The sequence below is a fragment of the Thalassophryne amazonica genome, chromosome 6 (genome assembly GCF_902500255.1).
Source record: "Thalassophryne amazonica chromosome 6, fThaAma1.1, whole genome shotgun sequence".
Lineage (NCBI taxonomy): Eukaryota > Metazoa > Chordata > Actinopteri > Batrachoidiformes > Batrachoididae > Thalassophryne > Thalassophryne amazonica.
In genome coordinates this window covers 102,689,285-102,714,684 of record NC_047108.1, presented here as the reverse complement: position 1 = coordinate 102,714,684, position 25,400 = coordinate 102,689,285, and the positions used below count along the sequence as shown (strand labels likewise).

Here is a 25,400-nt window from a genome sequence, read left to right as displayed (position 1 = left end):
ATGTGACATTTGACATTTATTTTAACAAATATAAGCACAAAATCACAAATACAAAAACAAACAAAAAGCATTAGCATGAAGACAATACCTGCATTCATTTGCTCGGCACAGACAACCCGTTTGAGCTGAATATTTACCTGCTAAGGTTCACACACTTTCTTCATTGAGTGAGGGGAGTGGTGGCAGCTCCAGTAGACCTATTCTTTTAAGGGTTAAATGAACATAATGAATGGCTTTTTACTAGACTAGTCAACTAATAAAAAAATAGTTGACTAGTCAGATGTTAGCTAGTCATAGTCGACTATTAGGACTTGTCATCCCATCCCTAGTACGTATATATGTATGTATTTGAACATTCATTCATTCATTAATTTTCAGCCACTTAATCTGGGTCTGGGTCATGGTGGCAGCAGAGCAAGCAGCTCATCCCACACTTCCCTATCCTCAGCAAAGTCCTGTAAATCTTCTTGGAGGATCTCAAGGCGCTCCCAAGCCAGCTGGGAAATATAATCTCTCCAGCGTGTCCTGGGTCATCACTGGAACCTCCTCCTGGTTGAACATGCCTGGAAGACCTCTTTAGGGAAGTGACCAGGGGGCATCCTCATCAGATGGCCAAACCACCTGAAATGGCTCCTTTCGATGCGAAGATGTAGTGGCTCTACTCCGAGTCCCTCCCGGATAATCGGACTTCTCACCCTGTCCAGGAGTATAAACCCAGGTGCCCAGCAGAGGAATTTCATTTCTGCCGCTTGCATGCATGATCTTATTATTTCAGTCATTCTTATTCTTATTCTTACCCAAAGCTCATGACCATAGGTGAAGATAGGAGTGTAAAGTGATTGGTAAATTGAGAGCCTCACCTTCCAGCTCAGCTCCTTCTTTACCACGATGGTCTGGTATAACGTCTGTAAAATTTCAGATGCCACCCCAATCCGTCTATTGATCCCCCTGCTCCAATTTAACCTCACTCGTGAACAAGACCCCGAGATACTTAAACTCCTCCACTTGGGGCATTAACTCTCCCATGACCCATAGGGGACAATCCACTGTTTCCCAACAGAGGACCATAGTCTCAGATTAAGATGTGCTGATTCTCATCCCAGTTGCTTCACACTTGGCCTCAAACCTGCTCAGAGAGTATCAGAGGCCATCGCCTGATGAAGCCAACAGAACCACATCATCCGCAAAAAGCAGAAATGCAGCTCTGAGGTCATCAATCTGTACACCTTTGAGTCCCTGAATGTGGCTTGAAATCCTGTCTGTGAACATCACAAACAGGATTGGTGACAAGCAGCAGCCACTCACTGTATTTGAACAGTGAGCATTTTTGCAATGTTGCCACTTACATCATCATAACGAAGTTGACATGAAACAATCAAGATGTGTTTGTTGCGTTTCAGTTTTAGTTCTCTGGATTTAAAGGTCTCTTACACAGAACGGTGTCTTTTAAGAGTATCCTTGTGCATCTATAAAAACTGCCAGGTCACTCAAGGTACGCCAAAAACACCATTCCGCGTAAGTGTGCCAACATTCCTTGTGCATTATTTCAGCATTGTAAACACCAACTTTCTTGGCAAGCTATGCATTTACCGAGCATCCTCTGTGCTTCCTCTGTGCCTCCTCCGTGCGACCATCAGCGACCATGGAGTCTTGTGTGTCCACTGAGCTTTCTTTGTGCTTCCTCTATGCCACACTTCGGGGACCGAGATGCTCTTTGTGCATCTATTCAGCTATGGAATCCAGGTATAACCATCGGCACTAAGAGGCCTCAAGTCCTAAGGGCGAAGGGCATGGCCGGGCGTGAGCCGTCCCTCTTCCTTCCTGGTCCGAAAGGGTGCTGCCGTCCCCACGCTCCACAGTCGGAGAGCTCCGTGTGGCAACAGCTCCCCCTGCTGACGAAGCTATGGACACGAGCAGGGCTAAAGTAAAATCAAATGACAGACAACGGAGGCTGGCTCGCAGAGAATGTTTTTTCTGTGGCTCGAGTGAGCACATACAAAGAAACTGCCCCAAGCGGTTAAACTTCAACGCCCGCCCTTAGAGACTGGGTTAAGGGTGGGCCATAACATTCACGCGGGGAAATCCCGTAGATCCGCACGCATCCCAGTGACGATCCTGAGTGGGATCTTACCCTTCACGCCCCAGCACTGGTGGACACGGGGTCGGAAGGGAATCTGCTGGATAGCAGATGGGCTAGGGAGGTAGGGCTCCCTCTAGTGGCTCTACCTTCACCATTGAAGGTACGAGCACTAGATGGCACCCTTCTCCCGTTAATCACACACCAGACACCACCCATGACTTTGGTGGTGTCTGGGAATCACAGGGAGGAGATTGTGTTCTATGTAACACCCTCTACCTCCCGAGTGATTTTGGGATTTCCATGGATGGTTAAGCACAATCCCCGGATTGATTGGCCGTCTGGGGTAGTGATGCAGTGGAGCAAAACCTGCCACCGGGAATGCTTAGGATCCACGGTTCCACCCGGTGTGACAGCTAACGAGGAGGTTAAAGTTCCCCCCAATCTGTTGGCGGTGCCTGAGGAGTACCATGATCTTGCTGATGTCTTCAGCAAAGATCTGGCACTCACTCTTCCCCCACACCGTCCGTACGATTGTGCCATTGATTTGATCCCGGGCGCTGAGTACCCGTCCAGCAGGTTGTACAATCTCTCACGTCTTGAGCGCGAATCAATGGAGACCTACATCCGGGACTCCTTAGCTGCCGGGTTGATCCGGAACTCCGCCTCCCCGATGGGTGCAGGTTTCTTTTTTGTGGGAAAGAAGGACGGCGGACTCCGTCCATGCATTGACTACAGAGGGCTGAACGAAGTCACGGTTCGCAATCGATACCCGCTGCCTCTGTTAGATTCAGTGTTCACGCCCTTGCATGGAGCCCAAATTTTCACCAAGTTGGATCTTAGGAATGTGTATCACCTGGTTCGGATCCGGAAGGGAGACGAGTGGAAGATGGCGTTTAACACCCCGTTAGGTCACTTTGAGTACCTGGTCATGCCGTTCGGCCTCACCAATGCGCCCGCGACGTTCCAAGCGTTGGTTAATGATGTATTGCGGGACTTCCTGCACCGGTTCGTCTTTGTATACCTGGACGATATCCTCATCTTCTCCCCGGATCCTGAGACTCATGTGCAGCATGTACGTCAGGTCCTGCAGCGGATGTTGGAGAACCAGCTGTTTGTGAAGGGCGAGAAGTGCGAGTTCCACCGCACTTCTTTGTCCTTCCTGGGGTTCATAATCTCCTCCAACTCTGTCGCCCCTGATCCGGCCAAGGTTGCGGCGGTGAGAGATTGGCCCCAACCGACAAGCCGTAGGAAATTGCAGCAGTTCCTCGGCTTTGCAAATTTCTACCGGAGGTTCATAAAGGGCTATAGCCAGGTAGTTAGCCCCCTGACGGCCCTAACCTACACCAAAGTCCCCTTCACCTTGTCGGATCGGTGCGAAGCCGCGTTTAGGGAGTTGAAACGCCGGTTCTCGACTGCACCCGTTCTGGTGCAGCCCGATCCCAATCGCCAGTTTGTAGTCGAAGTGGATGCCTCTGACTCAGGGATAGGAGCCATGCTGTCCCAGAGCAGGGAGTCCGATAAGGTTCTCCACCCTTGTGCCTATTTTTCCCGTAGGTTGACCCCGGCAGAGCGGAACTATGACATCGGCAATTGGGAATTCCTAGCGGTGAAAGAGGCTCTTGAGGAGTGGAGACACCTGTTGGAGGGAGCGACGGTACCATTCACGGTTTTCACGGACCATCGGAACCTGGAGTACATCCGGACCACCAAGCGTCTGAACCCCAGGCAAGCCCGCTGGTCACTGTTCTTCTGGCGTTTTGACTTCCGGATCACCTACCGCCCTGGGACCAAGAACCAGCGATCACCCTGTCCCGGGTCCACGAAGAGGAAGTCAAGGCCGAGCTGTCAGATCCACCGGAATCCATCATCCCCGAGTCCACTATCTTGGCCACCCTCACCTGGGACATGGAGAAGACCGTCCGGGAGGCCCTGGCATGGAACCCGGACCCGGGGACCGGCCCAAAGAACAGACTTTACGTCCCACCAGAAGCCAGAGCTGCATTCCTGGACTTCTGTCATGGTTCCAAGCTCTCCTGTCACCCAGGGGTGCGAAGAACCGTGGCAGTGGTCTGGCAGCGCTTCTGGTGGGCGTCGATGGAAGCCGACATCCGGGAGTACGTCCAGGCCTGCACCACCTGCGCCAGGGGAAAAGCGGACCACCAACGGGCACAGCGACTCCTCCAGCCGTTACCTGTGCCTCACCGCCCCTGGTCCCACATCGGCCTGGACTTCGTCACGGGCCTCGCGCCATTCCAGGGCATGACCACCATCTTCACGACAGTGGACCGGTTGTCCAAGGCGGCCCACTTCGTGGCCCTCCGAAGCTCCCAACGGCCCAGGAGACCGCAGACCTCCTGGTCCACCATGTCGTACGTCTGCATGGGATTCCATCCGACATCATCTCAGACCATGGTCCCCAGTTCTCCTCGCAAGTCTGGAGGAGTTTTTGTAGAGAACTGGGGGCCACTGTGAGCCTCTCGTCCGGGTACCATCCCCAGACGAACGGACAGGCAGAGCGTGCCAACCAGGAATTGAAGCAGGCCCTCCGCTGCGTGACTTCTGCGCACCCGACAGCCTGGAGCAACCATCTGGCCTGGTTCGAGTACGCACACAACAGTCAAGTTTCATCTGCCACCGGCCTCTCCCCGTTTGAAGTATGTTTGGGGTACCAGCCCCCATTGTTTCCGCTTGTGGAGGGAGAGGTCGGGGTGCCCTTGGTCCAGGCCCATCTGAGGAGGTGCCGTCGGGTGTGGCGCACTGCCTGCTTTGCCCTACTCAAAGCCCGGACGAGGGCCAAGGCCCATGCAGACCGCCGGCGTTCCCCGGCCCCTGCATACCAGACCGGGCAGGAGGTTTGGCTGTCAACAAAGGACATCCCGTTACAGGTGGAATCCCAAAAACTGAAAGACCGTTACATTGGCCCATTCTCCATCCTCAAGGTCCTCAGCCCGGCCGCAGTGAAGCTGAAGCTGCCAGCTTCACTGCGGATTCACCCAGTCTTCCATGTCTCCCACATCAAGCCGTACCTCACCTCTTCCCTCTGCACTCCCGGACCGGCGCCGCCTCCTGTCCGGATCATTGATGGGGAGCCTGCTTGGACTGTGCGCAGGCTCCTGGACGTCCGTCGACGGGGCCGTGGTTTCCAGTATCTGGTGGACTGGGAGGGTTATGGACCCGAAGAGCGCTCCTGGGTGAAGAGGAGCTTCATCCTGGACCCGGCCCTCCTGGCCGACTTCTACACCCGTCACCCAGACAAGCCTGTTCGGGTGCCAGGAGGCGCCCATTGGGGGGGGGGTCCTGTTGTGTGGGCCGCTGAAGAGGAGGTACTGCTGGCCCACCACCAGAGGGCGCCCTGCCTGATGTGCGGGCTTCAGGCACGAGAGGGCGCCGGAGCAACCGGGAGTGACAGCTGTCACTCATCAACAGCACCAGCTGTCATTCATCTTCACCTCAAACCACTTCACCATAAAAGCCGGGCAGCATCTTCACCTCGTCTACCTGTCAGGTAAACCGCTCAGCCTGAGTAAACGCAACAGTAGTAACGTCTTTGCTTCTGTGTGTAACATTACTTTTGCAGACGAACCTGTTTGTACGTAAGGAGTAGTCGTGTGTTGGGGAGTTGGCGTACTCCGCTCCTCGGTTGGGGACTACTAAGTATACCAACAGGATCTGCACTTAATTCTGGAATATTGTGATTAAGAGGTGGAGGTGTTTCCCACCCCCTTCTGACTGTTTGCTGGGTGTTCACGCACCCACCATCACCTGTCTGTTCTTCCTGCCAGCAGTACCAGATCTGACAGCCGGAGGCAGTGGCCACCTGGGGACTCAGCGCTTGGTGGCTCCGGGGTGCTCCAGATCCGCTGGCAGTGGAAAGCGTGTGGGATCCTGCTCTTCTCTGGACAGGCGTCTTCTATCCTCGAGCCTGCCCACACGTCACCTTGAATTATTGACTGCTGTTCTAAATTGTGTTGTCTGTTGTGCACATTCACAACATTAAATTGTTGTATTTTGGCTTATTCCATTGTCCGTTCATTTACGCCCCCTGTTGTGGGTCCGTGTCCCTACACTTTCACAACAGTAAATCCAGCAGAATTCCCCAAGCACATGTACAGTACATGCGTTTCTTCTTGTTGGATTTGTGGTCCACAAACAAAAGCCATACTGATGACGGAATATCCTGCACGGCAGATGTTTTTTGGGGGCAGGATTCAGCGGAGGATGCAGCCCTGCAGTGGGTAGACTGCACACCCCACAGTTGTATGAGATTACTTAAATCCAGTGTGAATGGACCTGACACTCTTGTCCCGAGCGGCAGCGGGGATGTCACCGGGCAAATGATGACACCTCAAGCACCATAGATTTAAGCTGCCATGATGAGGTGGGGGGGGAATCACCATTATTTCATTTATTATCAATACATTTATCCCATCCTGACAGGGAGAGCGGAAAGACAGAGTGCGAGAGAAGGGCCGGATTAAAGCAAACCCGCTCAGTGAGCTGGTTTTAGTTGCCATGGCAACGATCATTACCTCGCACTTGGGAGAGCAGGAGCAAGGAAGAAGGAACGGGACGGAGGTAGGGTATGAAGACGGAGGCATGAGAGGGACACGGGAGAAAATTAAATGTCAGATCCCAGGAACGGTGTAGAAATGTCAGGAAGGGAGAAAAGTGTGACTCCTCAACACCAGGGGACAACTTCTTGAGCTTTGGACTTTCGTCACGTTCTCATAAGAAAATACCTTTTTTTTTTTTTTGTACCTAGAGACAAATCTCCAGGAAATGAAGAATTAGACTCATTTCATATGTGAAAAACCTAATTAAATGCCCCATGTGGTTTGTTCCAGTGAGGGCTGCTGGAACACTGATGTGCGTATTTAAACATCCGTGAGTGCAGAAATGAAGTGCAACGGGGCAGTGAAACAATGAGAGTCCAGCAGGAGGTGGAGGAGAGAAAGCCCCGTGTGGTACTGCAGAAGGCTGGTTGTTGTCCTGGCGATCACTTCTACAGTGTCACATGACCTTTTGCCCAGCACACCTGCCTGAGAGAAATCAGTTTCTATGGTGACAGGGTCAGCAGTACGGGAAGCAGAATGTCTGCCGGAGGTGGTGGTAGGATGGGACGGATCGTCTTGTACAGTATTATTTTTAAACCATGCAGAGATGAGGCTGTGGTTTGGCTGACCCTCAGACGAGGTCGCAGCATCTCCACCTGAAACTGCAGAAAGACATTTAAAGAGATCTGGCACAGGACTGACCCAAATGAGGCGGTGTGTTTGACAGTCTCTGTACACATGACTCACCTGCCTGGAAGATCTGTCCCGCTCACAGTCACGTCACGTGGCTGCAGCAATCTCAGCCAAGATTTTCCACTGAAGATGCATCATTCCCTTTACGTCTGTGATCCTGATGTGGGATATTAAAGTAAACTTGAGCCTCTGTTTCTGTTTCAGTGTTCAGATGGGGGTTCAGCCCAAGACAACTCCTCCCTGAAACGTGTAGCTGTGGTTGAAGATTTCTTTGACATCATTTACGCCATGCATGTGGAGATGGGTGCTGACCCTGGCAGAGCGCCCAAGCATGCAGGCCAAAAAAAGACCTACAAAGCGGTGAGTAAACTCAGCCACACACACACAAAAATAAACAGCAACCCAGCTCTCATGTTTTTAAAATGTAACATTGAATTGACATAACAAGAAGAAGAAGATATATGGATTTATTTACTTTTTTTTTTTTGTCAAACTTTAAAACACCAGTGTGAACCAAGTGGACAAAACAAAAACAACAACAAAAAAAAGAAAGCAAAAATAAACAAACAAAACATCCCCCTCCCCCCACACACACCAAAAGAATAAATTTCGGATTCATATCAATTCAGATTATGACAGGGCTAACAGTAACATTTTGCTTGGAAGAAGTGTAGAGGTCATAATTCAAAGTCAAGGATTCACAGCACTTCACTTTTTCCACATTTTATTATGTTACAGCCTTATTCCTAAATGGAGTGCATTCATTTTTTTCCCTCAAAATTCTACTTACAACATCCCATAATGACAACATTAATATTTTTTTAAATTTTTGCAAATTTATTTAAAATAAAAAAAAATCTAAGAAATCACATGTACGTTAGTATTCATTCAATACTTTGTTGATGCACCTTTGGCAGTAATTGGGCACCGCAGTCTCATTTGGGGGTGGGCACTAAGGGAGTAAAATATGACACATATGACGTAATTTCTCTACTTCCAGGGGAAAAATACAGCATTTTCTATGAGTTTTTGGACAGTTTACGTGCAAACAAAGTTAAAATGCAAAGAAAAAGTGACGATGCGGTGGGAAAGTGGACATGTGTTGTGGTTTGTTTATGACCTGGTATGTTTATGCTGTGTATACTGCACAACGAGAGTGGAGGTCCTGTAAGTGGTCAAATTCCACACTATCACACAGGGTTCAAACGAGACTGCAGTGTCCTATTACAGCCTCAAGTCTTCTTGAATATGATGCCACAAGCTTGGTGCACCTATATTTGGGCAGTTTTGTCCATTCCTCTTTGCAGCACCTCTCAAGCTCCAACAGGTTGGATGGGGAGCATCGGTGCACAGACATTTTCAGATCTCTCCAGAGATGTTCAATCAGATTCAGTTCTGGGTTCTGACTGCGCCACTCAAGAACATTCACAGAGTTGTCCTGAGGCCACTCCTTTGATATCTTGGCTGTGTGCTTAGGGTTAATGTCCTGCTGAAAGATGAACCGTTGCCCCAGTCAGAGGTCAAGAGCGCTCTGGAGCAGGTTTTCATCCAGGATGTCTCTGTATATTGCTGCATTCACCTTTCCCTCAATCCTGACTAGTCTCCCAGTTCCTGCCACTGAAAAACATCCCCACAGCATGATGCTGCCGCCATCATGCTTCACTGTAGGGATGGTGCCTGGTTTCCTCCAAACATGATGCCTGGCATTCACACCAAAGTATTCACCAAAGGTCCAAATCATGTCCAATCAACTGAATTTATCCCATGTGGACAATTAATCTGTAGAAACATCTCAAGGTTGATCAGTGGAAACAGGATGAACCTGAGCTCAATTTTGAGCTAAATGGCAAAGGCTGTGAATAAATATATATATACGTGATTTTTATAAATTTGAAAAAAAATATCAAAAAACCTTTTTTTTTTTCACATTGTAATTATGGGATTATTGTGTGCAGAATGTTGAGGGAAAATGAATTTCATCCATTTTGGAATAATGCTGTAACACACACACACACACACACATGAAAAAAGTAAAGCACTGTGAATACTTTTCAGATGCGCTGTACCAATACATTGTGTGCACTTGATACTTACACTGTAGGTAACCCCTGGGGAATGATTTTTAAAGTGACTTGTATGTGTGTGTGTGTGTGTGTGTGTGTGTGTGTGTGTGTGTGTGTGTGTGTGTGTGTGTGTGTGTGTGTGTGTGTGTGTGAACACAATAACCCATTGACTTACATCACCATCCTTATCACATTATTGGGAGGTGCAAAGTTGGGTAGGATTACTTTGAAAGAATACATGTGGATTACATGTACGTATGTACATACATTTGGATTACTTGTAATCTGATTACTTTTGGATTACATTTCAAAGTAATCCTCCCCAACCCTGGGGAGGTGATGGTCAAGTGGTTAGAGGTGGACTTGTGACCAGAGGATCCGAGTTACTCTCAGTGTGTAGTGAGAGCCTTACATGGCAGCATCCTGACATCAGTGTGTATGTGTGTGAATGGGTGAAAGTAAGGCATGGTTAAGTGCTTTGACCATGAAGGCAGTCCAATTACTGGTATATAGTCAGCCCTTGACACGTCCACCACAGATTGCGAGGAGAAAAATTTTGAAGTTATTTTTTTTCCCCTTGTAAACATGATAACTTACCACTTTCACCTACAGTATCTGTGGGGACTGATTTTCGAAGTGTTTTTTTTTTTTTTCTTGTGACTCCTCAATAACGCATTGAGTGCACATAAGCACTTGATACTTACCCCTTAGGTAACCGCTGGGGAGGGATATTTGAAATGATCTATTAAGTGATTTTTGTGCTTGTGCACATGTCAAACTTTGAAGCAGAAGTGTGAAAGCAGCAGCAGCAGCAGCAGCATTAGACCATTACAGGTGCCACCTATCAGTGAAGATCAGGAGCATGGACAATTGGAAAACATGGCAAGGTCACATGGGGGAGGTGATGGTCTAGTGGTTAAGGTGTTTGGCTTGAGACCAGAAGATCCTCGGTTCAAATTCCCGCCTGACTGGAAAATCACTTTAGGGCCCTTGGGCAAGGTCCTTAATCCCCTATTGCTCCCGGTGTGTAGTGAGTGCCTTGTATGGCAGCACCCTGACATTGGGGTGGATGTGAGGCATAATTGTAAAGCGCTTTGAGCGTCTGATGCAGATGGAAAAGCTCTCTATAAATGCAGTCCATTTACCATTTTATTTCACAATTTGGCATAGGCAACATAGAAGCATGCAACACATCCTGCGTTGCATCACATCAACAGTTCAGGCTGTTGGTGGGGATAATGATGATCTGCTATCATCTCACTACGGACCAAAATGTTGCAGAAACATTTTCAGAAGCTTGTTGAGTGTATGTCACAAAGAATGAAGCTAGTTCTAAAAGTAAAAGGTGTTCAAACCTGGTGCAGGTAAGGTGTTCCTAATAAAGTGGCCATTAAGTGTATTGCTACAATGCTTTATGATTCTCATCAGGTAAACACAGAACTTTCAGTAGAGATATATGTTCTGTACAGTGGTGGGCACAGCTAACATGAAAGTTAGCTTTGACAACCTCTATTCTGCTAAACAAATAAACTGCTAAATCATTTAGCTGAAGCTGCTGCTAACCACTAACTTTTACTATATGACTTTAGCTTTGCCTTGGTTGTTTTTGCTCTAAAACCTGGAAAAAACAGACCTAAAAAACTTAAATTTTTATACGATGAAACATACGTGGAGCTTGCTAAAAAGGTTTAGCATACCAAGCTAAGCTGATGGTCAAGATGCTAGCCAATAATTAAGTGAACAAATGAAATTAAGCAGTAGTTTCCATTCAACATAGTTTTTTTTTTTAACAGTACACTAAACTTTATTCAAAAAAATTTTAGCTGAAAATTTAGTGGAACTAAATTTTACGGAAGATAATTGGTCCGCTAATGGTTTTCAAAGGTTGCTGAAAAGCTAATCAGCTAAAAAAAAAAAAAGCTAGCATCAGTTAGCTGTTAGCTGAATAGTTAATTGTGCCTACCACTGGCATTGTATATTTGTTTTGATCATATGACGGGCATCTGAAGCAAACACCCGTTGGAGTTGATATTTTTAAAGTGAGGTGGGTTGAACTGATCAGTTGGAGCAGGATCGGCAATGAGTTCCGAGGCAGCGTGATGCTCCCCTGTGCGCTTTCCTCCCCCCAAGTACTGAAAAAACCCCATAAAAAACAAAAACATAGAGCCATTTCCTCCTTGTGCCCCTGCCCTGTAGGGAGGTCCTGTCACGTCTCATACAGCGAAGCATTTTGAGAAGACGGCATCATCATCGGGGCAGGGCATAATGTGGAACTGCCTCTGTGGCCTTCTGGGAGGTGCACATTCCCCTGTGTGGCCTTTCTCTCTCAGCTGCCTCAAGGGGGCATGAGGGGTGGGGTGGGGTGGGGGGTAGGCTGGGTTGGGCGACGGGGATGGGCCTTGGTGGGCGAGAGGGGGCGGGCACCCCTGCTGACTCTCCATGGTCACGTGAAGGTTGCCTTTACAGGGAAACGCCAGAGGGGGGTGAAGTGGGTAGGATGGCACAGCACTCGAAATAAATGGGGAAGGAAGGGTGAGAAGACAGAGGTTGCTGTACCTGGAGAGCAAGAGTGATGGACTCCATACATGGTTTCAAACATAAAAGTAGAAATTTGTACAAGTCTGTGAGCTTGAGAATGGGAATCGTATGCTGAGATAACGCATAATCACTAAGAGCCAGAAAAACACCTGCACACGGTCTGATTTCAGCCTGAGCACATCCCTCCCTGCCACGTTTGTTGTCGTCATGCCGTCGTCTCCTGTGCTCTCTCTCTCCGACACAGATAGCAGAGACCTACGCCTTCCTGCCCAGAGAGGCGGTGACTCGTTTCCTAATGAGCTGTGGAGAGTGCCAGAAGAGGATGCACATCAACCCCAACACTGCAGAGTTCAAAGGTAAACACACGCATCTGACCTGTGGCTGCTGTAATCTTTCTGAAGGTGATGGCATTTAAGAGACCGAATGCCGCTCAGAAATAGTTGTGGAGCGTCTCTAATCTCACCAGACATTGTGGCAAATCACTGGACACATCTCTGATATCACTTTATAATAAGACTCTATCTATCTATCTATCTATCTATCTATCTATCTATCTATCTATCTATCTATCTATCTATCTATCTATCTATCTATCTATCTATCTATCTATCTATCTGTCTGTCTGTCTGTCTGTCTGTCTGTCTGTCTGTCTGTCTGTCTGTCTGTCTGTCTGTCTGTCTATCTATCTACTGCTCAAAAAGTTAAAGGAACACTGAAAACACATCAGATGTTAATGGGGGGGGGGATCACGCTGTATATGTTTCCTGATATGGACTGGGTAATGTGTTAGGAATGAAAGGATGCCACATTGTTTGATGGAAATGAAAATTGTCAACCTACAGAGGGCAGAATTCAAAGACATTCCAAAAATCCAAGTGAAAAAATGATGCAGGCAGGTCCATTTTGCCAAATTTCATTGCACCAACTCAGTATGGTACTCAGTAGTTTATATGGCCCCCACGGGCTTGTATGAATGCCTGATGACATTGGGGCATGCTCCTAATGAGATGATGGATGGTGTCCTGTGGGATCTCCTCCCAAGTCTGGACCAGGACATCACTTAGCCAGGCCAGGTTGCACCTCAGATTGTCCAGGAGCTGGATGGACCAAAATATTAATGTCCCAGAGGTGTTCTACTGGATTTAGATCAGGCGAGCATGGGGGCCAGTCAATGGTACCAGTGCCTGCATACTCTTGCCACAGAGGTCGGGCATTGCTGTGCATCAGGATGAACCCAGGACCCACTGCACCAGTGTAGGGTCTGATAATGGGTGCAAGGATGTCATTCCGATACCTAATAGCAGTCAAGGTGCTGTTGTTTAGCCTGTATAGGTCTGTGCGTTCTTCCAGGGATATGCCTCCCCAGACCATCACTGACCCACCACCAAACCGGCCATGCTGAATGATGTTGCAGGCAGCATAATGTTCTCCACGGTGTCTCCAGGCCCTTTCACGTCTGTCACATGTGCTTGAGTCGAACATGCTGTCATCTGTGAAAAGTGAAGGGCAGCAGTGGTGGACCTGCCAATTCTGGTGTTCTATGGGAAGTGCCAATCGAGCTCCATGGTGCCAGCCGCTGACCACAGTGCCCACTACAGGACGTCGGGCCATCTGGCCACCCTCATGAAATCTGTTCCTAATTGTTTGGTCAGAGACATTGTGTAAGGCTCTGGCAGTGCTCATCCTATTATTCCTTGCACAAAGGAGCAGATACTGGTCCTGCTGATGGGTGAAGGACCTTCTACAGCCCTGTCTAGCTCTCGCTGAGCAACTGCCTGTCTCCTGGAATCTCCTCCATGTTCCTAAGACTGTGCTGGGAGACACAGCAAGCCTTCTGGCAAATGGCACATGTTGATGTGCCATCATGGAGGAGGACCAGGTACTGCTCCATTGAAAAATCAGTCAGAAAAGATTGTGAAGGAAAAAATGTCTGTGGCTTCCACCTGTAAAACCATTCTTGTTTTGGGTGCCGTGTCATTGCTGGCCCTCTAGTACACCTGTTATTAATTTCATTAACACGAAAGCACCTGAGACTGATTAACACCCCCCTCTGCTACTTATCTGATCAGATCAATATACCGGAAGTTGAATCGTTTTGATGCTATACTCTGATTCTGGACAGACACTTTAAATGTTGCCTCTTCTTTCTGCTGTAGCCATTCTCCCAGTGTGTAGGTCACAGCCCAGAGACCACCTAATGCCACTGGGATCACTGTGGCCTTTACCTTTTACATCTTTTCTAGTTCTTCCTTCAGTTCCTTCCTTCCTTACTTCCTTGTCGATGTCACTTGGACGTGGGACTTCTTGATCTTCGCATGCTCTTACTTTCTGATGTCACTATCCCTTGGAAATGCCACATCTGGACCCTCCCTCTTGCTGATTGTACAGATTGCTTGAATCTTACTTCTACTCCTGAGCTGGGTTCTTAGTACTTGCCTAACTCTCTGGAGGTATTTCGGTGTGGCTGTCCTCCTGGCTGTCATCATGGCTTTCATTAGCCTGTGGAATACCGCAGTATTTGTAATTGTCCTGTATACAGTGGGGCAAAAAAGTATTTAGTCAGTCTCTGATTGTGCAAGTTCTCCTACTTAGAAAGATGAGAGAGGTCTGTAATTTTCATCATAGGTACACTTCAACTATGAGAGACAAAATTAGAAAAAAAATGCAGGAAATCACATTGTAGGATTTTTAAATAATTTATTTGTAAATTATGGTGGAAAATAAGTATTTGGTCAATAACAAAAGTTCAACTCAATACTTTGTAACATAATCTTTGTTGGCAATGGCAGAGGTCAAACGTTTCCTGTAAGTCTTCACCAGGTCTGTACACAGTGTAGCTGGTATTTTGGCCCATTCCTCCATGCAGATCTCCTCTAGAGCAGTGATGTTTTGGGGCTGTCGCTGGGCAACATGGACTTTCAACTCCCTCAACAAATTTTCTATGGGGTTGAGGTCTGGAGACTGGCTCAGCCACTCCAGGACCTTGAAATGCTTTTTACGGAGCCACTCCTTCTTTGCCCGATCAGTGTGTTTGGGATCATTATCATGCTGGAAGACCCAGCCACGTTGCAGCTTCAGTGCTCTCACTGAAGGAAGGAGATTTTGGCTTAAAATCTCATGATACATGGCCATGTTCATTCTTCCCTTAACACGGATCAGTCGTCCTGTCCCCTTTGCAGATAAACAGCCGATGTTTCCACCCCCATGCTTCACAGTAGATATGGTGTTCTTGGAATGCAACTCAGCATTCTTCTTCCTCCAAACGCAATGAGTTGAGTTTTTACCAAAATGTTCTATTTTGGTTTCATTTGACCACAAGATATTCTCCCAATCCTCTTCTGGATCATCCATATGCTCTCTGGCAAACTTCAGACGGGCCTGGACACGTACTGGCTTAAGCAGGGGGACACGCCTAACACTACAGGATCTGAGTCCCTCTCTGCGTACTGTGTAGCCTTTGTTACTTTGGCCCCAGCTCTCTGCAGGTCATTCATCAGGTCCCTCTGTGTAGTTCTGGGATTTTTGCTCACTGTTCTCATGATCATTTTGACCAGACAGGATGAGATCATGCATGGAGCCCAGATCGAGGGAGATTATCAATGGTCTTGTATGTCTTCCATTTTCTTACAATTGCTCTCACAGTTGATTTATTCACACCAACCTGCTTGACTATTGTAGATTCACTCTTCCCAGCCTGGTGCACATCTACAATTTTCTTCCTTTTTGTCCTTCGACAGCTCTTTGGTCTTGGTCGTGGTTGGGTTTGGAGTCTGACTGTTTGAGGCTGTGGATAGGTGTCTTTTATACAAATAATGAGTTCCAGAAGATGCCATTAATACAGTTAACAGGTTGAGGACAGAAGAGCTTCTCAAAGAAGAAGTTACAGGTCTGTGAGAGCCAGAAATCTTGGTTGTTTGTGGGTGACCAAATACTTATTTTCCACCATAATTTACAAATAAATTATTTAAAAATCCTACAATGTGATTTTCTGGATTTTCTTTATCATTTTGTCTCTCATAGTTGAAGTGTACCTATGTTGAAAAATTACAGAACCTCTCTCATCTTTCTAAGTAGGAGAACTTGCACCATCAGGGGCGGACTAAATACGTTTTTACCCCACTGTATCTGCAATCCTGCCTTAAGGTAACTCCACTCCCTCTGTTTTAATCATCTTCCTCTGACTGATTGATTATTGATGATGGATTATACTTTGAATCATATAAATTCTGTCTTTTTGTTATGCACAAAATGTGGCATAATTTCATTTTAGTTCATAAATTAAACGTATGTATTTATGTCAGTGACATGATGTAACAAAGACTCAAGAGGGTCACATTTCTGGGATTGGACAGGTCTAACAAAAATGATCACAGAGTTCCTCTAGTGGCCAATTTGTAGACTGCAGATGCTCTTGGCCACATTGTTTTAACTCAGGTGTTACAAACTAGCTGAATTGAATTAAAACTGCCTTTTCAGATTAATTAAGACTATATGTGTTTCTCTAATGTCATCCTACTAAAAAAAAAAAAAAAAAAATTCCATAAGATTCCTCTAAGAATCCTATGAGGAAAGTCATTCCAATTTCTAACAGAGATACTATAGGATTCCTTTTTATTTTCTGAGTCCCATATAGACCCAGAGGCCTACTGATGCTAGTGCTTATCCATGGATACTGTGGTGTGAGGGAGATTCCAACATAAACCATTCTAACATAGATTACTTTCCCAGTCTGGGCCAGCAGTATGGACTGGGACATAGTGTCTTGTCCAAGGAGGACACTATGTTGAACCCAGGCTTCCATATTGGTAGGTCAACTCTTATCCCTGCAACTGTGTATAGGATTCCATACAACTGGATTATTGTTGAAAAACCCACATGGGATTCCTACAAGATACCTGTAGCACTTTCTGAGTAGTGCACAGACTTAAAGTATCTAATCATCCATCCATTTTCTATACCCACTTACTCCAGTTGAGTGTCATGGGTTGGGGGGGGGGGGGGGGGGGGGGCTGGGGCTGGGGCTGGAAGCCTATCCCAGCAGTCATGGGGTGTAAGGCGGGGTACACCCTGAACAGGACACCAGTCTGTCGCAGGGCCACATATAGACAAACAAACACATAGACAGACACATTCAAACCAAGCTGGTAACATCTCTGCACACTCCTCACACCCTGGACACACATTGTTTAAACCCCTCCCCTCTGGTCAACGTTACAGAGCTCTGTATGTCAAAACAATCAGACACAGGAACAGTTTCTTCCCACAGGCCATCACACTGATGAACAATTGAACCTGCTGGAATAACTCACAAATTCATATACCTCATGTACAACTTAACACGTTTATGCATTATTCTCTTATTGCACATTTTATTTTATTTTACTTGTAGGATTTATATATATATATAATATTATATATATATATATATATATATATATATATATATAATATATATATATATTATATATGTATATATATATATATATAGTTTCAGAATGCTGCAGTAATTTTGTTATTGATCTTTTTTCCTTTTTCCTCTTCCAGAAAATGACAGACCAACCTCACTGGTCCCAGACCTCATTGATTACAACATGCCTCTTACTGCCACCTACCTGAAACAAATGAAACTGCAGTGCATGACAGCCACTGAAAGGGTGAGTGTGTCCATGAATGAAAGGTGTCAGGGTGATTTAAATGAAAGCACATTATTATGATCTCATTATCTGCAATAATTTTATGAACCACGCTGAGGCCCCCTTGTTCACTTCATACGGTTCCCATCAGTTGAAGCTGTGGGGGAAAAACCTCTTTGTGCAGACAGAATAGGACACTTCCTCTTCACTATTAAAGCACCGCCCCCACTGGGAGGAGGAGCTGAGTGTGAAATGGGGATTAGCAAACCCAGTGATGAGAGTGACGTCATCTGGCAAACTGCGCCCATCACTCTGACAGAGACTGATGGAGAAACACACAGACAGAAGCCACCATCACTAAAGTGAAGGAGGCAGTACTGCTTGACCTCACGCATAATTAAGATTACCCAGAACAATGAGCGAGATTCGTGGGTGAGTACAAATCAAGCAAAGCTCAAGCGTGTTGGCATCATATGTTTGCAGCCTGAGAATGAGCAGGCTGACAGTTCTTGTGTTGGAGCAGACTGGTAGTAATTTGTTCCATATCTCTGATTCTGCAGAACTGCTTGAGAGCAGTTTGCTCAAGATTTACAGGCAGTTCAAAAATGCAGTAGGCTTTTGTAGCCCAGAAGATCAGAGCTTAAATCAGTTTGTGTTGCAGCAGCTTCGATTCCCTGCCTGCTATTTTAAGAAATTTTGCAGAACTTTTGGGGATTTGCTCATTATACAAACATGACTAGACTCTCTTTTGTTTTTGTGTGTGCATTGTGGGAAATGAACAAAACACTGTGCTTCTCATGACGAGTGATGAAACCTGTGTTTAGATTTATTTTCCTCACAGCTGCTCATTATCATTTAGCTAAAATCATCACTGCCCTTATATGCCTGTTATGATTTAAAAATATCTTGATAGTTAAAATGGGCACTTGGACTTAAAGCCCACTTTATCAATTATATATTTTCCTAAAGTATAGAAATTAATGATGCTGTATATTCAGCTGTTTCAAAGTGTAGTCTCCCGCTGTAATGATACACGGCTCACTTGGTACCTAATAGAGCTGTCACTGAGCATTTTGGTCTACCTCAATCCCCTCACAGAGGAGATGGATGTGCATTCCCATGAGAACAGGCCTACTTGTATGCTCATGTGGGGGCAATGAGATGATGCAAAGTAATTCAGCCCCGAGCTGTCATACAGAACTTTTCTCATTCAGCAAACGGACAGTGAGGTACCAAATGCGAACAAGCCATAGAGAAATCATCATGAACAGCATCATCACAGGAACTGCCAGATGTTGTCGGGAAAAAAAAATTGTTCACGCTTACACGATTTTTGACTATGACGCCACCATGACTATCAAATTTTTGTGGGTTCTGGGGATGGCTTGGTGGTTTCTTAGTGATTCTTAATAAGTCCTGATGGTACAAGATGCCACCACAACAGTTTTAAACACAATTGTGGAGGTTTTACAGATCCTCTTGCTGTTGTTGGACTGCAGTCTTACTTTGTCTTGGTGCCATTGGGAGGCATTTCTAGCTTTGTAGTACTATAAGCAACAGGTTAATTGTTGTGTCCCCATTGTCATGTACTCATTGTTCTTGAAATGGAGCAATATGTCCACCTGGTGGACACTTACCATTAATGCAGGTGTGACGGAGGCCAGCAGGAGTCGTAGTGCATGTGGTAGACATTAAATCTCACTCCCCAACAGCGAAAAAGGACTCTCTGGCCACAAGGCCAGAGACTGGGCTTTGGCTGACTGGTCACAGTGTCCACCTCAGATGACAGAGATCATGACTTCGTGTCCCAAGTGGAGCAAGTGGGAGGAGTCAATCACAACACAACACAATGCAGAAGCAAAGAGAGTCCAAGCCACTATGCAGGTACACCAACATTTCACCAAGAGCTCCAGTTCTTGGATATTCATCAGTCTTGATGGTAACTACCTTAATCAAACCAGGGGCCCAACCTGCCTGCCACAAGTTCAAGACCATCCAGCCCTTTGTGCTTCAGGACAAACTCATTTGGATCTGGTCATTTGGATCTCCAGCTACCGCAGTATGCCAGGCTGAGGGACACCACATCTGACACTGTGATCAGCAGCACTGGAGCACCCCAGGGCACCATGCTGGCCCCTCTTCTCTTCACTCTGTACACCTCGGACTTCTGCTACAACTCTGAGCTGTGTCAAATCCAGATGTTCGCAGATGACACAGCCATTATTGAATGCATCAAAGATGGTAGAGAGGAAGAATACAGGAGCCAAGTGAAGGACTTTGCTGTTTGGTGTCACACAAACCATCTACAGCTCAACACCTCAAAGACAAAGGAGCTGTTCATTGACTTTGGGAAGTCCAGACTAAGCCTGGGACCAGTTCTGATAGAGGGAGTTGAGGTGGAGGCTGTGGATTCCTACATTTACCTCAGGCTGTGGCTGGACAGCAAACTGGACTGGACAACCCACACCAACCACCTGTACAAGAAGGGACTGGCACAATTTTTTTCGGTGCAACGTCCCATCTCCTCACATTATGAATACTCATGACAGTGTGGCCTAGGTCTTATACAAACTTATTAGAGTCTTGATGGAGTCTTGAAGGTGCTGAACTAAATCATGGTAGTTTTTGATTCACTTGTGATGAATTGTGTCATACCTCGTAATTATGTTATGGTGTTGTATGTGATGGGAGATGGCCCAGATTCATCGTCGCAACTTTGAAGTCATGTATTCCCAGACAGTCAAGGTCACAATTGGGAGCGGGGCTTCAACAGTTGTTTTCATGTAGTTTGGACCTAAAGCTTAGAACAGATCGTGAGAGCATTTTTGGTTCTTAGCTCCATGGTTTACTCATGTTTGTTTGAGTTCTTTATGTAGCAGTTAAAAATAGCTCTGCTCTGAGAGACTTGCCATTTAAAAGAGACACTGTTTCTTCTTCCTGCTGCTGTCAATGACCAAATGAAGGAAAGGTGGATCTGAATGATGGAGATGAGGCAGTAGACATGATCTGACCTGGCAGAATTAATCAGCAAAAAAAGACAGCAAACATACATAAATACCTTTATGGAACATCTCATAAATTTTACTGTAGATGTTGTAATTTACAAACGTTTTTACATTTTAAAGCAGTAAATCCAACACCTTTTTTCTTCCTAATTTAACAGTACCATGTTGTTTATAAAGTAATTTTTTTCTGTAGAATTTAAACATTTTTCAATGGAATCCCATTCAATAGAACTGAATTTTGTTGTGCTGCACCCATTTTTGTCAGGGCCACCACAGGAGGTTTGTCATGGAAACCACATGTTAATCTGTTTTTTCCAACACAAGTCCAGCTGCATGAGATGAATGGGGCTTTGGTAGCCTTGAACCTGGGACATTTTGTTTTGGAGGCAAGCGTGCTAACTGTTTGTACCACTACACTGTCACACTATAGAAACTACTCTGAAAATATAATGAATCGTACATCATATTGCCATATTAACACATTTTTGCTGTGTTTGTACACAGTATGTTATATGAAGATTTCCACCAGAATCATAGCTGTTTAGAATTTAGTAGGTTATATATAATATGATAAAACACATTCTGCAGTTCATTACATTTTCAGACTAATTCATGTGACAGAATGGTGGAGCAAGCAGTTATTGTGCTTACCCTAGTCTCCTCTTAGGTTTTCTTTTCTGCAAATTACAACTATGTTGCACTGTAAAATTTCCAGTATTTTCTTTAAAGGTATTTATACATTTTATTATATATTTTACAAAATTATTCTGGCAACCACAGCTGCCAGTTTTCTGTCTGATTTTTTCCCCTCTCTATAAAAACAATGTTTTTGTTGTTTTTAATTTTTTATATATACACATTTTTACATATTCAGGTTTACATAATATCAGTTTTACATATTAAGGATTCCTCAAATTAATTCTATATTCTGGTTTAAACCTTCTCACGTACTGTGTCCCTTTAGGATGACACTTCAGTGAGTAGTGAGGACATGAACAGCACTGAGCCCACATGGGTTGCAGCTGAGCAGCCGCCAGCGCTGGAGTCCAGTCCACCTAATGGCGAGCGAGTCAGCAACCCAACAGCCACCATTAAAGAAGAGGATGGTGAGACTCCTCAAACCGTACACTGGGTGTTATTTGAATGATTTTGGTTGTACGTCTATTTTTTCACATTTAAGAAAAAAAACTCATGCCTCATTAGTACCTAATAGTATGTTTTATTTTATAGAACGAATACATAACAGGGTTGTCTTAGTGGAGTAATCCAAATAAATCCACTCCTCCACCCCGCCCCAATCCGCTGTGTACCCCTCTCACTCAAGATAGACGGCTTAGACAAGCCAGACAAAGGCCAACATTAACCTTCACAGATGAGACATTTACACAAAAAAGACTGCAATTGGGACAAACCATTGAAAGCCTAAATTGCTCTGCTTAGTTGTGCACGTGATACGTGTAGAAATCCTCACAATCATTAATGTACGCTAAACTGGGTTAAAAGCTGTCATTTGCACATGGAGAATGGAGCCTCCCCTCCTCCACTAGTCCCTCTTCATCCTCATCACATTCCCGTTTTGGTGTTAAAATTCTCAAGATTACCCTAACTTTGATTTATTCTGACAGCTGACCCCGAAACCCAATTCCTCAGTGAATTCATAAGGTGCAGCACAAGGCAGGAAGTCTCATCCTCCATTCATGAACATACACGCACAATAAAAGTATTGCTTACAGTCGTAAACAAGGATATTAATGTGGAACGCTGAGAAACATCCGTCCGCACAGCTCTCACCTCTTCCCTCTCTCCTCCTTTTCCTTCTCATCTGCCAGACGACGAGTCATCAGAGAGCGGTAGCGCCAATGGGCTGCCGGCCCTGACCTCCCCGGAAGCGTTGGCTGTGGGTGGGAACCCCCCAGATAGCGGGGTTCCTTTCGGGGAGGTGACAGAGAACGGGTTGAGTGCTCCACTGGATTTCAGCACCACATCATCGTCCTCCTCCTCAGAGGATCAACAGCCGGTCAGTCTGTGTGACAGACCGCTGCCTGTGGGGAGTTCACCTCTAAATTCTTACCCTGCTGACCCCAACAAGAGACACACCATCAAAATGGAGTACACCAACAAGGTAGGAATCACATTAATCAGCATTTTTGGTTGTTTTTACTGGCTTGTGTGCACATGTGTGTTTCTCTGGACAAGATAACTCAAAAATGGACAGATGGATTTCCTTTAAATTTGGTGGAAATAATACTTGGAGACATATCAAGAGGTGATTAGATTTTGGAGTAGTTTGTTCTAACATCAAGGTCAAGGAAAACATGGTCTAAAAAAAAACAAATTTTTTTGATAAGTCAACAATCAAAAAGTCTAGATCAGTGATCTAAAGTAGTTTTTCTCAAAGAGTGGTCTGCGGATCTCCGGTGGACCTCTGGTGGTCTGCGGACCTCTGGTGGTCCATGACCGAGTGGCCCGTGAGTATACTGGTAAAATATCACATTTGAAATTAATATGATATTGTAACTTAAATGTTTGTCAAACTGTTTTAAAATGACCCCAAAGTCTAATAGATAGAAATATACTGCTGGAGTGGTAAGCAGACCTATTGCTTTTGGATATTTGAGGAGTTAGATGGTATGCAAAAAGAAAAAAAATGGTTAAGAGATCCCTGATCACTGATCTAACGCACATACTGATCAGCAAAATGTCTGATTGATATGGTATGAATGAGAGAAGTCATATGATGAAGTCATACAATCAAAAACACTATTTCAGATATACTGTATGTATATTTACGTGTACATTTATATTGTGGTGTGTGCAGTATACAGGCTATGCATCAGACCTCTGATGCCTTTCGTATTATTTTTAAATAATTCTTATATTTAGAAAACCAGATTTCTGTGGTGTGTTGTGAACCATGATGGTGCTTTTGTGAATTTGTGTATCTGCAGTCCCCTCCTTACAGCTCAGGTAGCTACGATTCTGTGAAAACTGAGCTGAGCATTAATGCAGAGGACCTGACTTCCGCTCGGCCACAGATTATTGATGATGATGACGACGACCATGACGACCATGATGACAGTGATAAGATCAATGATGCTGAGGGTTTGGACCCTGAGAGACTCAAAGCCTTCAATGTAAGTAAAGGTGCCCTGACACTTGCACGACTTTGATCCGCGCACTTGCACACATGTCGTCGTGATGATCCCACCCGCTGCATTCCCAGTTGGACGCAGTGCTTTGTTCCACTGGCTGTCACGCGCTGTGCGCTGGACGCTGCGTCGCTAAAATAATTATTTTGTAGCGGATTAATCATTTTCTCTTCGAGTTGGTTGTTGAAAACAGCTTGACTCGCTTCCTGAATCACAGAGGAGTGCTCCAGCCGCAACTTTTCTCGTGTGCGCATGCTGAACAAGGGGGAGAATGCATTTGGAGTCGTCTAAAAAGGTAATTATTTGTCATGTTTACATTGTCATGGCTTGGTAAAACAGTTGCATGTTCTTTCCTTCTTGTGTGCAGCTGCAAAAGTATGTTTGTGATGCAACCCTCGCACTGTTCACTTCTTCTTTACTCGACTTGACGAGCTGCACGTAGTGTTGGCGAGTAGATCACATTCACTACCACTTCATGTTTGTTGTACAACATTTATGTGTGAAAGATTTTTTGAACATTTCAAAATTCTCTTTGCGCAATTGCACGTACCGGCGCCCCTCTCACGTTCAGTCTACACCCGGTAACGACGGGTTTACCCTCCTGCACGACACAGTGCGTGCAAGTGCGTGCATCAAAGTCGTGCAAGTGTCAGGGGGCCTTAACCTTCTTAACTGTGTGTTTTGGTCATTATATCATTATTATTTTAGTTACTTGTTTGAGGCCATTCACTGTTATTATTCATGTCTGTTGATAAATTCAGTTAAACTTATTTAAACAGTAAAAGTCGCCCCGAGGTGCTATACATATGCAAGGTTTAAACTTTTCCCACCCCATGTGCAAGCACATTGGCAACAGTGGTGTGGGGAAAACTCCCTCAGGTGTTTCTTGGATTATATGAAGAAACCTCAAGCAGACCAGACTCAGTGGGGTGACCATCTGCTTTGATTATGCTACCAAAATAAAATAAAACAACATAACACAGAATTGTCAGATCATGTAGTGATAGAAATGTTGAAGCTAAGCAGCCATATATCATCCAGCTCACTCTTCCCCACAAAACTCTGTCATAATTATGTTTAGAAACCAGTCACCATTTGTTTTATTATACATCTGTGTAGTTAATAAATAAAATAATCTTCACAGATGATTCGCTCGCCGCGCACGTAAAAAAGAAGAAGAAAGAAACTCCACTCCCCCTCCTGCGGGGCTGCTGCTCACTCCAAAAACTCTGTCATAATTGTGTTTAGAAACCAGTCACCATTTGTTTTATTATACATCTGTGTAGTTAATAAGTAAAATACTCTTCATGGACGATTTGCCCGCGCACGCACGTAATAAAAAAAAAGAAAGAAACTCCGCTCCCGCTGCTGTGGGGCTGCTGCTTGCTCCAAAAACTCTGTCATAATTGTGAAATAAAGGACAAAAGAGACATAAGTCCTGCTCACAGGCTGCTACCAGAGACAGGACATGTTCACATCTTCAGTCAAACTCCAGACATCTCCACGTCACTACATATTCAGTCCCTGATTGGTCATTGCGGCGCGACAAGACGAAAAAGTTCAGATTTTTCAACTTGGGGAGGAGGGCAACGCAACGTGACGTGACGCAATATCGCGCTACAAACGCGCCAATCGCTCAAAATCGCTTCACTCGCGTCGCTTCATTCGTGTCCATCGTGTCACGCT

At 45.5% G+C, this 25,400-nt stretch overlaps 1 protein-coding gene across 1 annotated transcript in view; it reads left to right on the top strand.

Annotated features, from left to right (window-relative positions):
* Positions 1 to 25,400, top strand: part of nol4la (nucleolar protein 4-like a) — a 69,054-nt gene that overhangs the window by 31,056 nt on the left and 12,598 nt on the right. Inside the window, exons 2-7 of the mRNA XM_034173016.1 lie at positions 7,531 to 7,686; positions 12,172 to 12,283; positions 17,472 to 17,581; positions 21,530 to 21,671; positions 22,395 to 22,687; positions 23,514 to 23,699. Of these exons, the coding sequence (XP_034028907.1) occupies positions 7,531 to 7,686; positions 12,172 to 12,283; positions 17,472 to 17,581; positions 21,530 to 21,671; positions 22,395 to 22,687; positions 23,514 to 23,699 (999 nt within the window). The remainder of the gene's footprint in view (positions 1 to 7,530; positions 7,687 to 12,171; positions 12,284 to 17,471; positions 17,582 to 21,529; positions 21,672 to 22,394; positions 22,688 to 23,513; positions 23,700 to 25,400) is intronic.